The 14,496-nt window shown below is 38.0% G+C and overlaps 1 protein-coding gene across 2 annotated transcripts in view; it reads right to left on the bottom strand.

Annotated features, from left to right (window-relative positions):
* TEX10 (testis expressed 10) overlaps nt 1–14,496 on the bottom strand; it is a 63,937-nt gene that overhangs the window by 15,403 nt on the left and 34,038 nt on the right. For both annotated transcript variants that reach the window (XM_065627694.1, XM_065627695.1), the window contains exons 11-12: nt 3,062–3,150; nt 1,699–1,832 (exon numbers count right to left, since the gene is read on the bottom strand). In XM_065627694.1, the coding sequence (XP_065483766.1) occupies nt 1,699–1,832; nt 3,062–3,150 (223 nt within the window). The remainder of the gene's footprint in view (nt 1–1,698; nt 1,833–3,061; nt 3,151–14,496) is intronic.

The raw sequence follows: 14,496 nt of genomic DNA, 5'->3' as shown, positions 1-14,496 counted from the left end.
AGGAAGAGCCTCCAATCTCCCTCTCAAGTTCAGAGTTGTAAGCAGCAGTCCAGAACTCCCTTTGATTAAGAGTCTACAAGATGAGGTGGGTCTAGAAGGTCTCATCGCTCTCCACACACATCCATAGGATGTCCAAAACCACCTCCATTACAAACCAAGGATGTCCAGCTCTTGCTTAATGACTGCCATCCACTTCTGAGAACCTGAGAGAACACCTTGTATTTTTCCCAAGAAACGGTATTTAACCAAAGCAAGTCTCAAGTTTCTGAAAAGCAATGACTGTCCTTGATGGCATCGAAACACTGAAAAGATTGTGGCAGGAGAAGTAAATCAAACTTGCAACCAGGAACCAAAACCACAAATAAGCTATCTACAGTCAAACTATTTCACCATCCCTAAGTGAAAACTCTCCTGTTCTGTGGTTTCTCAACCAACTTTGACAGATTTGTTGAAGAAAAGCAAAACGAGGAAAGCAAGAGGATGTGAGGGGTGGCATTTTCAGAAGCAGGCGAAGTATATAAAAATCCTTCAGATGGATACGATTATGTTAACTCATGGACAAACACTTGCAAGTAATCTCTCTAGTGCATTCACAGAGGAACAATCCTGTGTTCCATACAGGACAGGGACAGAAAACATTCTCGTATTTCAATACTGGAGAAAGGTGTTTTGGTGAGAAAGCACATCATTACTGCCCAGAAGAGACAAAGCTAAACAACTTCGGAAGAAAGTTTAGCTGTTCCACAGGCCAGCTGACTGAAGACAGGACGTCTAAAGACACATGTCAGTCGTGGTACCAAATAACAGCTTTGCTTCAAATACTACTCAATACATAATAGTACACATGCAATATGCGCCTCGGACTATCATTAGTTTCAGTAGATTATCACTTAAAACTTTATGACTTGGAAGAGAAATATAGATCGCCATGAAAAAACAGAATACATCATACAACTAAAAACCTTCTGTTATACTCTTCTTTCTGTATTTGTGACAGAGATTTCATAAATACTATCAAACTGGCATGTCATTAAAACATGACTTCACACCTTAAAGTGGTTTACAATGGGATAAGCAACAAAAAGAGCTGAGCCTAAATTAAGACTAATATGCACTTGTTCTGAATAAAATTGGGTGGCTCAGATCCCTTTAGAACCAGCAATAAAATTAAGCTTTCAGTTCTTATAACCTAACGAGCAGCAACTAGATTCACAGTGAAGTTTCTAATCCAAATAAATTTCTATTAAATAAGCATCAGAAGTTATTCTAAATAACCACCAATGCCAACTTGATATTGCTTCCAAGTTAAAATCTCATTTAATGCAAGTGCTTTTTAATTAACAGTGGAATTTATTCTCAAAGAAAACTCCTCAGAGAAAGTAGTTTTACAATTAATTTATTTTTGAAAGCAAAAACATGTTGCTGGTCTTAATCATATTAGTGTTTAAGAATTTTCCATCAAGGCTTCTACCCTTTTTTTCCATGAGTATTGTTTTGCATACTGCACGTCTGAACATTTTGAAGCAGCCTCCTTCAAAATATCATCTGATGGTTATAGAAGAACATCAGCTGTTCAACAACTATTATACTTTTCATTCTTTTTTTCAACTCACAACAAGATTTAGGCATCTGTGCAACAGGGATGGAGAGCACTCGGAGTTTGTATGCTGTCATTTAGAATTAGTGTTGATGTATTACCTCTGTCACAGCCCAGTGGTGTAAAAACTGGTCCAGATCAGTTAGGTAAAGACGGACAGGTGAAAGCTGTGTCTGGCTAATGTGTGGCTTTCCTCTAATGCCCTGGAGACTAGTCAACTCCTCTCTTGAAAACCCTAGAGAAAAAGAAGCAGTACAACAGTATCACAAAACAAGCCAAGCACTGTTCTATTTCAACAGCATCATTGACAGAAACTGTCTTTAAATGTATGTCTGCATAACATTTTGTTGTTGTTGTTGTTGTTAAAAAGTTCTTGCTTGGTATTTTAAATTTAAGAATATCAAAATACGAAGTCTGACTTCTGAGAGGAAACAAGAATACTTGAAAAATCTATGGCATACCCATTTAAACTACAATGTGGTATTAAAAAAAATGGTAAGAGGGCAATGTTATGCTATTTTCAACATATCTTTTAAAAATAATTTAAAAACCCAGGTGTAATGCAAGACAATTCACCATGTGCTCACAACAACTCAGTAACACTCTAACATAACCTCAGGGTTAAAAAAAAAAAAAAAACAAACCAAAAAAAGATAACCCACGCCACTTTTGGCTAATTATTTCTAGCCAGGTATTAAATGTTTTCATAAAACAGGACTACTGCTCCAAAACAATCACTTTGGTTTTGCTTTCATTTTCTCTGGTATCAGTACAGCTCTCTTTTCACTGTTTTAGAAAAAAAAGGTAATTCTTGAAAGCAAAACATCTGAACATTATAAATGACTGAGGTGATGAAGAAAAGATACTTTCATCACAGGACAAGTTACTGGAAGATATTTCTCAGTAATACTGTGCCATTTTAACCACCGTAATTTCCAAAAGTTGCATCACCACAGCGTACAACTAGTTTTATATCTGAATAAGAATATAGTAGCAGAAGCAGTTCCGCTCACATGCTGACCTTGGGCAGCTCACTTCAACATACTTCGATTACTTTATGGTGATGGAGCATTTTTAATAGCATAAGCATGTCCACAGGAAATCCCAAAGGCACTTATTTATACTGTTACAAGCCAATAAAAGGCATTTACTTAAATCGAGAAAAAAAAAATTATTGTTCATGTCATACACTGCATTTAGGTTTTCCTCATACTTTCCAAAGAAAGTTACTAAAATGAAGAAAAAGTATGCAAATATTCAGCCCAAGTGGAGAAGTGCAAAAATAGGGTGTCAAAAACCATATCAAGAGAAAAAAGGGTATCTCATATGCAAAACATGTAACAAGATTAGATTTACTTTCAGGAAGTACTTACTACACCATTTATTCTAAATTAAATCCACTAATTGACTATCAAAACAAATTTCATTTTATTAATTCTGAATTATGACATTCACATGGATTACCTATAAGGGTTGAAAACAAGAAGCTGAAATAGTCCACATCACTCACTGAATTATCCTGCACTTGGCACTTCCAGCCTGCAAAGGATGATCTACACAAAACCAATAGCAGATAGTTTATTAAAAACCATATAATTAAGAATTCACAACCTACCTGCACAATACAATCAATCAATTAGCATGACTAAATTGTTAATTTTAGCATTCCTGGTTTTAACTGCTGTTGTTAGAATAGCATTTTAAACAGCTTCAAAACCAGAACTTGCTCTTTTCAAGACAAGTAACATTGAACTTCATACCCCTACATCGGCTTAGATTGTTAAGTTGATTAAATTACTGAGATAGCAACTCCTCATGAATACTGGTATAACCTTTAATACAGTGACGACAGCCAACACACAGTAAATTAAATTTGTTTTATTTCCTTATTTGGTAAAAGTCATTATATTACAAAGCTGGGCTGTATTTTTCATTATACCCGCTACTTCTAATACAGCTCTTTACATGAACAATAGATCCCATTTAAAAGCAGTCTCAGCATCTATTTTTGAGTAACTAAACCCATTGAACACAGAACTAAATTAAAAACTTGCTTTGAGATTTAGAACACAAAGAAATAGCAATATGCAAAGACAGGAGCAAATCCACCACCGAAGCTGCCCGACACTTCCTTTTTTAGGGGCAATCTGTTAGAAGTTGGAGCACCAGCCTACTTGTGTTTCTCAAATTAGAAGCCACACACGCTCGTGGAAACTCGGGGTGAACAGACACCACCGACCACCCAACAGCAGCGTCTTGCACATGTATCTGTGCAGAATCAGGAGACAGCCAGGAGCTGGGAACAAGTGCATCTCACACACACTGCAGCTTTGCATCACAGTACGCAAAAATGCATATTATTCAAATTTACTTGTACGCTGCTCTTGGCGCTTGCACTGCAGACTATCGATCTTTGCTGTACGAGATTGCAGCTCTCTGCTCCTGCAATCTTGTGAAATTTCAGAGCTTCCTAATGCAGTTTTCCAAGCCAACTATCTGCTTCAGATCACTTTTTTTCCTAATTTCTCTCCGCTAACAGCCAAAATGGCTTAGCTCATGGGTAACAAAATTCTGGAAAGCTTGTTTTTAAGAATTTTTTTACAGCTCCATGTTTTGGGAGCAAAAAATATCAAATTTGGAATACCTTTGTGCCAGGCATATGCATTTTGCCACCCCATGAAAATCCATCCACAAGATTTCAGCATCCAAAAAAATGACAGCTAGAATATGCACTTGTCTGGAGCTACTCAAAAGGAAAGAAAAGAAAAAAAGGAATTTCAGAATTTCTTTAAATTAAATAATCTGGATTTAATCAGACTGCCACACAGGATAATTAATTATAGGGGGGGAAAAAAAAAAGAGAAAATCACGGCTAGGTGGGAAAGAACAAAGAAAAGCTTTATTAAATAAAGCTCCCACTTCACATTGTATCCTGAATGGCAAATCCGTCTCTCCAGATATCCTTCAGGCAACCTAGAGGTGCAGGCAGCTCTGCATGGTCCCTTCTAGTTCCCAGGAGGCCTTCGGTCCTCCTCTAATGTCTGGCCCACTGTTTCCTTTTCTGAACCTGTAGTCTCTCTCCAGTCGTAAAGCTGCCACTTGGCTCCAACTCTGTGTTCTCCAGAGACAAACCCCTTGGCCACGGCCGGCAGTCTTCTCCCAGGAGAAGGGAGAATTTCTTCCCTGCTTCCAAGGAGGTCCCAGTTTCCTGGGGAATCCCCTGATTCATCACAGCATCAGCGAGATTTCACGCGCACTCAACTAAATCAGCAAGAGGTCTGTTTCCCTGGGGATTCTACATAAGGTGAATATTCACACAAGAATTAGATCCATACACCAGAAGAGAGAACAAAGCCCACATCTTGTTCAGCACATGGGAGGAAGCTGCCTGAATCTAACGCAGAGGGACCACGAGTCAGACTTGAGGTCATTCATTACACCAAAATAAGCACTGGGGAGCATGAAGAGAGATTCAGCAGAATTTAGGACTTCCTGGACACAGAAATCGAAATTGTGATGCAATCACTAAGCAAAATGGTGGGAATGCAAGAGGCTGGAAGAGATACATCACATGACAAGCTGCAAAGGGAATCAGGGAAATGTGAAAATTAAAAAAAAAAAAATATTGGGCAGGAAGACCGAAAACATGGAAATAATTTGAGATAAGCCTGAATTCAAGGTGTATGGGGACTTGCATGACAAAGCCAGTCAGAAACTGGTTTAAAATAATACATTTTTCCATGCAATATTTAGATGTGTCAAACTCCAGACCAAAAACTCAGATTCACTGCAGGCTCCCAAACACAAACTGCAATAAGTTCAGGAGATCCCCGGACATGTAAAATTATTCTGAAACTTATCACTAAGTGTCTGGAAATTTTTCAAACACTTCCGCAGTTTTGTTTTTCTACCCACGCTTGACTATCTGCACACTCGCAAAACAGGACAAGCATTTTAAGCATCCTCACAGCACGCCAAGTGCCACTGACGTAGACATAAGGGGAAGCAGAGAGAACCGCTGCCGTCCTGCCCCAGGAACCTGGAGGCAGCACAAACACAAGCCCTTCACAGAGCTATTAAATGGTTTGAAGGCTCATCTACAAGCAGAGCTACACTGAGACGTGCACGCACAAATCCAAGATCCCCAAACTCAGTGGCAGCTTACTTTTTTTTTAAAAAAGTGAAAGCTGTTACATACATAAAAGAAGTCTCAATGTTACAAGGGCATTAAGGCTAAAAATAATCTAGCATTCAAAAACAATCTAGGATTCAATTTAGAAAGTGATAAAGTTGCCTATAATCTTCAACTTGGCCTCGTTGTGCATAAGCCTCACTGTATGATAATATTATGTGTCATACTTACTCTAAAAAAAATCTTTGCCTTGTTCAAATCATGGATGAATGGATCCATCAGGATTATGCAATGAAGGATGACACAGCCTGACCTGTTCCTGCCTTATTTACTGTATCATCTACAACATGCACAACGTAAGAGGCATGAGATGGTTAGAAAACGTGGAAGATTAGCTCACAAATTCAGAAAAAACAAATAGGTTTTAGGTATTATAATGGACCACCCTCTTATCTGTATCACAGAGGTTCTATGAGATGTTACATAAATACTACTTAAAATTGGAGAACAGGAAGTCAGTGGAAACATATTTCTCCAAGTATCATCATGAGGTATTAATTTACTTTTAGAATACAAAAAACCTCACAATATTCATAGCAGAGGCTTCTCTCATCCCTTCTTTCTGCTAGTTATCACTAGCCCTGCAACAATTCAACAATGAGTAGAAAGCTAAAAGGGCAGTAACAGCTGTAGAGTGATATAGCTTCACAGATCCTAAAGAGCAGCACACAGACCCATTGATCTCAACTGCTCCACTCGCACTCACAGGGAAACTGAAGTCAACTCTCTGTTTTCAGGACAGAAAATGCTAAATTTTCTGAAAAATCAGTGCCCAAATGCTTCATGCTGAATAGCTAAAGTTAGCAGGTATTTATATGTGCTTTTGCCTACACCTTTTCCTTGCCTCAGTTCCTCACCTTTAAGCTGGGAAAAATATCACCTCCAGCTGTAAAAATACATGAGCACAACACAAAATTCCATGGGCGGGGGAATCACTTTGTTTTCCACGTAGGACATACAAAAGACAAAATGTGAAACAACATGGAGAAAGCACAATACTATATCAACAGTCCTCCAGTGAGCATGATGCCCTCCATACAGAATGTAGTTAAAGCTGCTCAATTTTGAGGTTCGCATGAAAGGAAATCAGAAATAAGACAAAGAATACAGAACGAAAAAAAAATTAATCCTAGAACAGATGTTGATGTACTACAAATACATTATAAATTAATATAGTAAACTAAGATTTAAAAAAAAAATTAAGACTACCACAAATAATTAAGAACTATGTGCACTTTCAAAATATATTTTCAAGATACTTGTAAATTACATGTCAGATATTTAACAAAAAAAAAAAAATCTGATTTATAGGTGGAAGAGGTAATAAGCATATTATAACCACCTTTTTTTGAATATTTTTTTACTGACAATGGGAACCTGCTATCAAATTGCATACGAGCGAGACCTCTCCAGTCAGCTAGTCCAAACTCGCATTAAATATGATGAATCACGTGCTGTAATTTCCATAAGGCTACCTGCTCTCCATGAGAACCTCTCTGCTGAGGTTAAGAATTGCACGTTTAAGTAATCCTCTCCATATGTCAAATGGTATTAAAAGAAAAGCTGAATGCAATTAACGTTTAAAAAAATTACCAAAAAAAAAAAAAAAATCACTGCTTCTCTAGCCATTAGCATAGCAAGTATTTCTCAGTCACAGCAACTGTGCAATGCATTCCTTTTATCATTTGCTGCTAACTTCTAACTCCAGACAGACCTCACTACTTTTGTTCATGCTGTTGTTATTTTCAGGTTGGGCTTTATCATACAGTTGCAAAATAAAACAACTGCAGCTTATGCACAAGTGGTTATTTCCCATCTATAGACTATTATCGTTGTGCTTCCTGAACTACCTACCAATTGATTTCTGCTTCAGGTTTGAAGTGTTGGGTTTGACTTATGTAGTCACAAGGAGTCTTTGGGTAATTTAGAGGTCTCCAGTAGAATTCTGATGAACCCTGCTGCAGTAATTTCAGAAGTTATCCTTCCACTTCTCCTCCTGTAAAACACACTGCTCAAACTCCAATTCAGAGCGCAATGCATGTATCAAGCACAGCAAGTTTTGCTTAGAATTTGGGTTGGGTTTTTGACCTATTTTTTGTTGTTCAGCAATAAAATGAAAAAAGCGAGATCAATCTCAAAACCCCCTGAATTCAGTCTTCAAGTATTTTTAAAGTAAAACAAGAAAAAGCAAATGCTAGATTGGCAGTTCTTCTCAAGCACTATCACCCTTTTCTTCATCAATGTGAGCGTAACAGAACTCAAGAAGTATAAGGTCAAAGCTCTGGGTTTTCTGTTTAAGGAAACTAAAATCCAATTCTTTCACCTTCCAGGAAAATGCTAGCACTGCCATAATAGAGATTATTCTAGCACAGGGTGCTTCTGAAACTTTACAGAATTATTTAAACACTTGCAGGAGAATAGGCTGAGAAACCTAACTTAATTTAGACTGCGGTAGGTGATCCCATTTTATATTTATTTTATCAACCATTGATCATAGATTAAAACCATGGCCTTTCACAACTGTTTCTTTAATTCTAGGTTACAAAAATTATTCTAAAATGAGTTTCTCCTCTATTTCTTCCACTGATACTTATGTTTCACACAGAACATGTAAATATTCATGGGCACAGCCCCCAGCTGATTCACTCATTTCCTGAAAAGACATAACTGCATTCCAGGCCTCAACTCAGTGAAAATTTAATAAAATTAATATAATTTATTTATATATTATTAAATTAAGTACACCTCCTCAAAATAGTTCAATGACTAAGTCACTGTGTTAGGAAATAGGAAATCAACCTCCTCTTCAGATGAAGGCAGTGAATTCAGATTTCCTGCATGCTCAGCAAGTGCTTTAACCACTGAGATTCTACTAATAAATTGTCCTTCAAACACATCAGGAGCAGAAAACTTCCCAAGATTCTGTACACGCAGCAGACAACCAGTGCATAAGAGCAGCACTCAGGTAAGATAAGGCTATAGAACAGAAGCTACAGGAATTCTGCCCACCCTTGACCACCAGAGAAGGAACTGTGCTGGTTCCCATCCCAGAATGACTCTTCAGGAAGACCTGTTGCAACTTCAAGCAGCTGCACAACATATTATAGAACCCAAAAAACCAGAAGGGAGTTACCAGGGTGAGGTGGCATTCACTGTGCAAAAGAGCTGCAAGGGAAGGCAGGGATGAGCAGAACTACCAGCAGCTACAAGCAATCTGCCATCTGAGAACTTCCCTGACACCTACAGCCTGTGGAGTGGCAAATGTGGTGATGTTTTGGGGGGCTTTTTGTTTTTAAAAATAAGTTCCACATAACAAAGGTCTGTAACTTTAATTCCTGCACTAGGCAAATTAATACACACTAGAACGATGGATAAAATTAGCTGACACATGAATACCTACGTCATGCTTGGGTACAGACAAAATGGTTTCTGAAAAAAGAATTTTTTCTTCACATACCTCTTAGAAATCTTAGGGGGTAGGTGCACATGAATATGGAAGACCCTATAATACTTCGGAAAAAGAATTCCAGAAAACTAAGCAGTGTAGGAATGAAGGTCCTTAGAGGAAAAGATAACTGGTTTAAAGGCAGGAAATGGTGGGTAGAACTCACTGATCAGCTCCCACAGCAGAATACAAACATGACTGGGGGTTCACAAGACCTGTGCTGTACAGCCTATTCATCAACAACCCAGAGAGATTACACAAGTCCACTAACAACATTCACATTATTTAATATACCAAAGTACTTTGTATAGCAGCATGCAGCTGATCAAGTCTATTTTTTTTTTCTTGCCAAAGCTATTCAGACAGCTCATCTACCTACAATCTGAAGACGACACACCACCACCTTCCAGATGCACGTTCTGTTGGTCTGTAGCTCATCAGGATACAGATAAGCAGCTCTTTTTGCCTACCCAGGGGTTCAGTTAAGGTCTTGGAAATATGAGAAGCAGAATAAGTGGCTCTTCCACAACAGCCAGAATAATGACAGTGCAACCAAGGGTCATAAAGAAGTTGTCTCCACTGCATGAAATGCAGCTGAGTTTTCCTACACAACCCAAGATTACAGATGTGTAGGACAAAACCTGTTAACAGTTTTGAATCTTCCACCGTGATCACCCAGAAACTGTGTTGAGAAGTTACTGATCCACAGAAAGGGGGTAAAGAAAAACTTCTCTCTTTCTTTTGGCTTTCTGTTTTTAGGACCTGTGCCATCTAGAACCTCTCAACACAGCAAGTCTAACATCAGTTCAGAGAGCTTATCTATCAAGACAAAACTGTTCAACTACGAACCAGTGCTCATCAGGAGCAGAAGACATCCACAGAGACACTGCAGCATCCTTCTCTAGAGCTAAGAGGACTCCCTTCAAATTCTGAAGCACACTGCTCAGGGGTCACTGTCTAAGCCCAGAAACACTGCTCTGCTGAATGAAAACCACACTAGGACAACACTGTACAGGTGTGTCTTCTAGTCTGCCTCCTCACAGGACTGTTAGGAACATGTCATGTTTTACACAAACACCTAGCTGCCTAACTAGCAGCAGCAATGTCTGAAAACCATCTAAAACAGTGCTTACGCTTAAAACCCCTGTCACATACGAGGTAATGGAAGAATTCTGGAATTAGCTACTCTAAAGATCTTGGAAAGTATGTTACCATATACCCCAAACATTCCCATGTGCTCATTCTCAGGAGCTATGCATGTATAAACAACAATATACACTGGAAGGAGCAAAACCATGTGCAAGTACAATACTAGGACTGTTGTACCTTTATGGAAGAAAAATACAAAACATTTTCCCCCACGTACTTGCACTACTGTAAAATATGTTATTTTAAAACACTCAAAAGTACTGTGCCAATATTTATCTCAGCTTTGGCATAGTTTATTCCTGTCTAGCTTTAATGAACAATAATTTGTCAAATTGAAATGCAACTGCAATAAACTATAAACCCAGGTTCCTGCATCAAGTTAATGAAATCAGTTTCATGTTACATTGTTGAGGAGGATCAGCATTCTTGGTTTTCATATCAGTTCTTGAAGAGACAGGAAACCAACATTGTCAAAAACTATGTTGAAATCACTTTAAAAAAAAAAATAGATCTTTGAGTACTTCTCCAACCCTGTACCCATCTCATCATTCACACCAACTCAGCTTGAGGTAGCATAGGTCCTGAACATAAACTTTGAGAGCAAGTGAAGAGTTTTTATCTTCCTCTAACAGGTTACCATACTAACAATCTAATGCCTACATATGAGTTTTTTGTTTTAACTTTCATTATCTCTTTGGAAGGATCAACTGTTTCCATTTGAAGATGTGGCAAAACACAATAAACATCTGCAAGGAATTACCAGGGATTTGGGGAAAAATATGAACCCTATTTTAAGAAAACAACAATTTGAGCTATGCATTGTTAAAAGTAAGCCAGTCCGCTACTCATTTGCTCCATGGTTGCAAAGGTTGTCTGAAGAAAAGAACTACTCACACATTATAAACAAGAACACAAATGGGAAGAAACATTCACTAATGAGCAAATGGCATTTACTGACTAGTGCAATTTTAAGTGCAGCAACATAATTCTTTTCCACTTGGTTAGGAATATCAAACTACAACCAACCACCTGGGGACAAGTTTAGAGGGCCACGTCCTAAACACAGGCTTAGCCACCTCCCTCGCTCAAGTCCTAGACCTTGACATAATAGCGAGCAAGGAAAAAGAACTTTGCTGACAAGATCCAGATAAAGGAATGCACTGTAACCCACCCCGGGATCTGATTCTCAACCACCATGGATCCCTTCTGATCTTGCAGTAAGGAAAAAGATCAATCTTTCACTTTTCATCTTCAGCAGCATCCAGTCAGGGAAGTGCCAGCATTTTTGAAAGCACACTGTTTATATTTAAAGGTGCCTCAAGCATTCGTTAACTTTTAAATACTCTTCTCTTTCATTTTTCTTCTAAATTCAGGGGTGTGAAAATATAGCCAGAAAAACACTTCACAGTGAACACAGACCTTACTACTCTTACATTTTTCTTTGCAACCTATTCATAATTACTACACCTTCCTACACAGGTGTGCTTTTCTTATTCTCCAAGGTGTATTGAGTTGACTTTCCATAGCACCACTTGTAATGACCTGAAAGTAATTTTTTTTATTTTTTCTTTTCCTTTTTTTTGTTTGTTTTTAATAAGGACTTCTCTTATTTTAGTAAAAAAATTATGTCTTTTTTTCCCCAATACTGTTCTTAAACCTTTTCCACACTGCATTTGTATGAGAATTACTGTATTTAATTGCTCTGTCGGTGTCATTATTTACAATAATGGGTTACAATATTCTTTCCAGGTTCTCCCCAGATTGCAAATACTTTTTGGGAATATAATTTTTTTCTTGCCTACAATAATGCATTGAATAAGTCTTTAATGAAGCAGAATATAGGCTCTTAGTTACCTACATTCTGCATTCTCACTGTGCTTCCACAAGCTATACTGTCAAAGGTTGCAGATCACGTAACTAGGATGACTAAATAAAGCAAAAGCAGTATTTACTCACAACGGAAGTATCTACAGAAAACTCTAAACTCTACTATGACCCTAAAACATATCTGGGTAACACATTTGGAGACACAGAATTTTGCATCTTATACTAAACAGACGTTAAAACGACCATCCTCCTTTTTTCTAAATGCCATATTCTCGAGGACAGCAAGAACCCACGAGCATCCCCGGCTGCTTGATGAGATGCCAGCTGAGCTCCCTCATTATTGCCTGGAAAGCAACAGAATATTTTAAAGGCGTTACCTCTTAAGGAAGGAGTCCCTTTACAGTGATGACAAGCAGAATGTAAATTACCTCCAGAGTTATCTCAAACCTGGGAACTCCCACATAATTTATGTCTCTTTGGGAGAGAGCACTCAGCTTTTATTTATCTGGTTCTCACCCTTCTCATTTTCTACAGCAACAGAAACAACAGCTCTTTGTGAGATCCCAGCAGGGAAAGAGCCCCACAAGAATAAGAAGTAGCTGTTTGAAGCCATTGGAGAGCTCATTTGTGGACACGCTACTTCAAGAGAGAAATGCCATAAATTAATTCCCATTGTTTTTTTATCTGGGCTGTGAAATATTATCTAATTCCATATTGCAGTGAAACAATTTCCACACACTCTGTTGCAATGCATTAAAAATTCTAAAAAAAATCCGTAACTATTATACATAAATAAGGCACATAAATTGCTTTTATGTAATTACACTAAATAAAGGCACATAAATAAATTGCATTTATGTAATTATACTGAGTAGGTTTTCCTTATTTGTACCTCAAGACATGTCAAACAGACAGAGAACTTTTCCCATGAAGTCAGCAATCTAGCTTTTTAGTTTATTATTTGACATAATCTCATAATCTGCATTTAATAATCCATCTCTCATAGAAATGCTCAGATTATGTATTAATTATCTTAAGTAACCTACCTTATACAAAAGAAAAAAAAAGAAATGTGTTTGCAAGAGTATCTGCCATTCAATCACCACAAAATCACTAAGAACTAGCAAACAAAAACACTGAGCCTAACAAATGGTGACAAATGATGTTCCTCTGCCACTGTTACTGTACACAGATTTTTTTTTGTATATAAACAGATGACCTCCCTTTTGTCAGACAAACAAGACAATCTACCATATACAACAAGGTGAGTTTACAACATCTAAAATGTTTCCACATTTGACAAAAAGATTTGCCTCAAAGCCCGTCTTCCAAAAAGTCCTCAAAAAGACAAGTATATAACTTACTAGTCCTTTAAAAACCATTCTAAAGCAGCCTATCTGCCCTACGAGTGTAGAAAGTAGGAGTAGAGGGATTACGCTGAAAATTCTTTCCAGCTCTACCTATAATACTGCTCAAGTTTGACTGTAGTCCCTACTAGACAATCCATGATGAATACATTTCTTCATTTCCTGGATAGAACTGTCCCTCTGCCCATATCCACATCCTCAGAATTCCACCACTGAGATGAAGCTAAGGTTGGAATTTCAAATCAAACAGTTCACTCACATTAAACATTACATATTCCTGCCCAACACTTTAGCCGTTCATCTTTAGAGAACTACTGTTCGAGTATTTACAAGCTATTCCAATAAATAATTAAAAATACTTAAGTCAATTATTTTAGAAATGTGGGACACTGTATCATTTCAATATATAAATCTAAGTAGTATCACAAAAAAAAAAAGTCTTTTAGATTTGGTGAACCACCTAAAATACTTCCCACACCCTTCTATTTGTCTCCATAAATTTAAACTCAGAGGCTAGAATTGGAAGCTGACTCAGGGAATTAATCACCTTCCAAGGAGCCACCACCTCTCATTTCTCTCCGTCTGAAGTCACAGATGGTTCACTCAGGTTGCTCCACATCTTTCCTCACCTGTTGGTGTATGAACAGGAGAGGGGAGAAATACCTATACTCCAAAACCCTGGCAGATTTCCATCTCTCAAAACTCTGATTGGATTCACTGAAGTTACCTACGTCTCAGATCCCCCACAGTAGGTGCAAGGCAGGCACTGGACAACAGCAGAGAAATTCAGCCAAGACAACACTTTCTGTCCCTGATACTCACCAGCTGCAGCAGTCCCAGTGAGCCAAAGAGCAGCAAGCTCTGCTCCTCGGCACACACACCAATTACCTTAAGTCTGGCCATGTTCATACTATCACTT

Source organism: Caloenas nicobarica, chromosome 2 (assembly GCF_036013445.1).
Source record: "Caloenas nicobarica isolate bCalNic1 chromosome 2, bCalNic1.hap1, whole genome shotgun sequence".
Classification (NCBI taxonomy): domain Eukaryota; kingdom Metazoa; phylum Chordata; class Aves; order Columbiformes; family Columbidae; genus Caloenas; species Caloenas nicobarica.
Note: the sequence above shows the minus strand (reverse complement) of the source record. Positions and strands in the feature narration are given on the sequence as shown.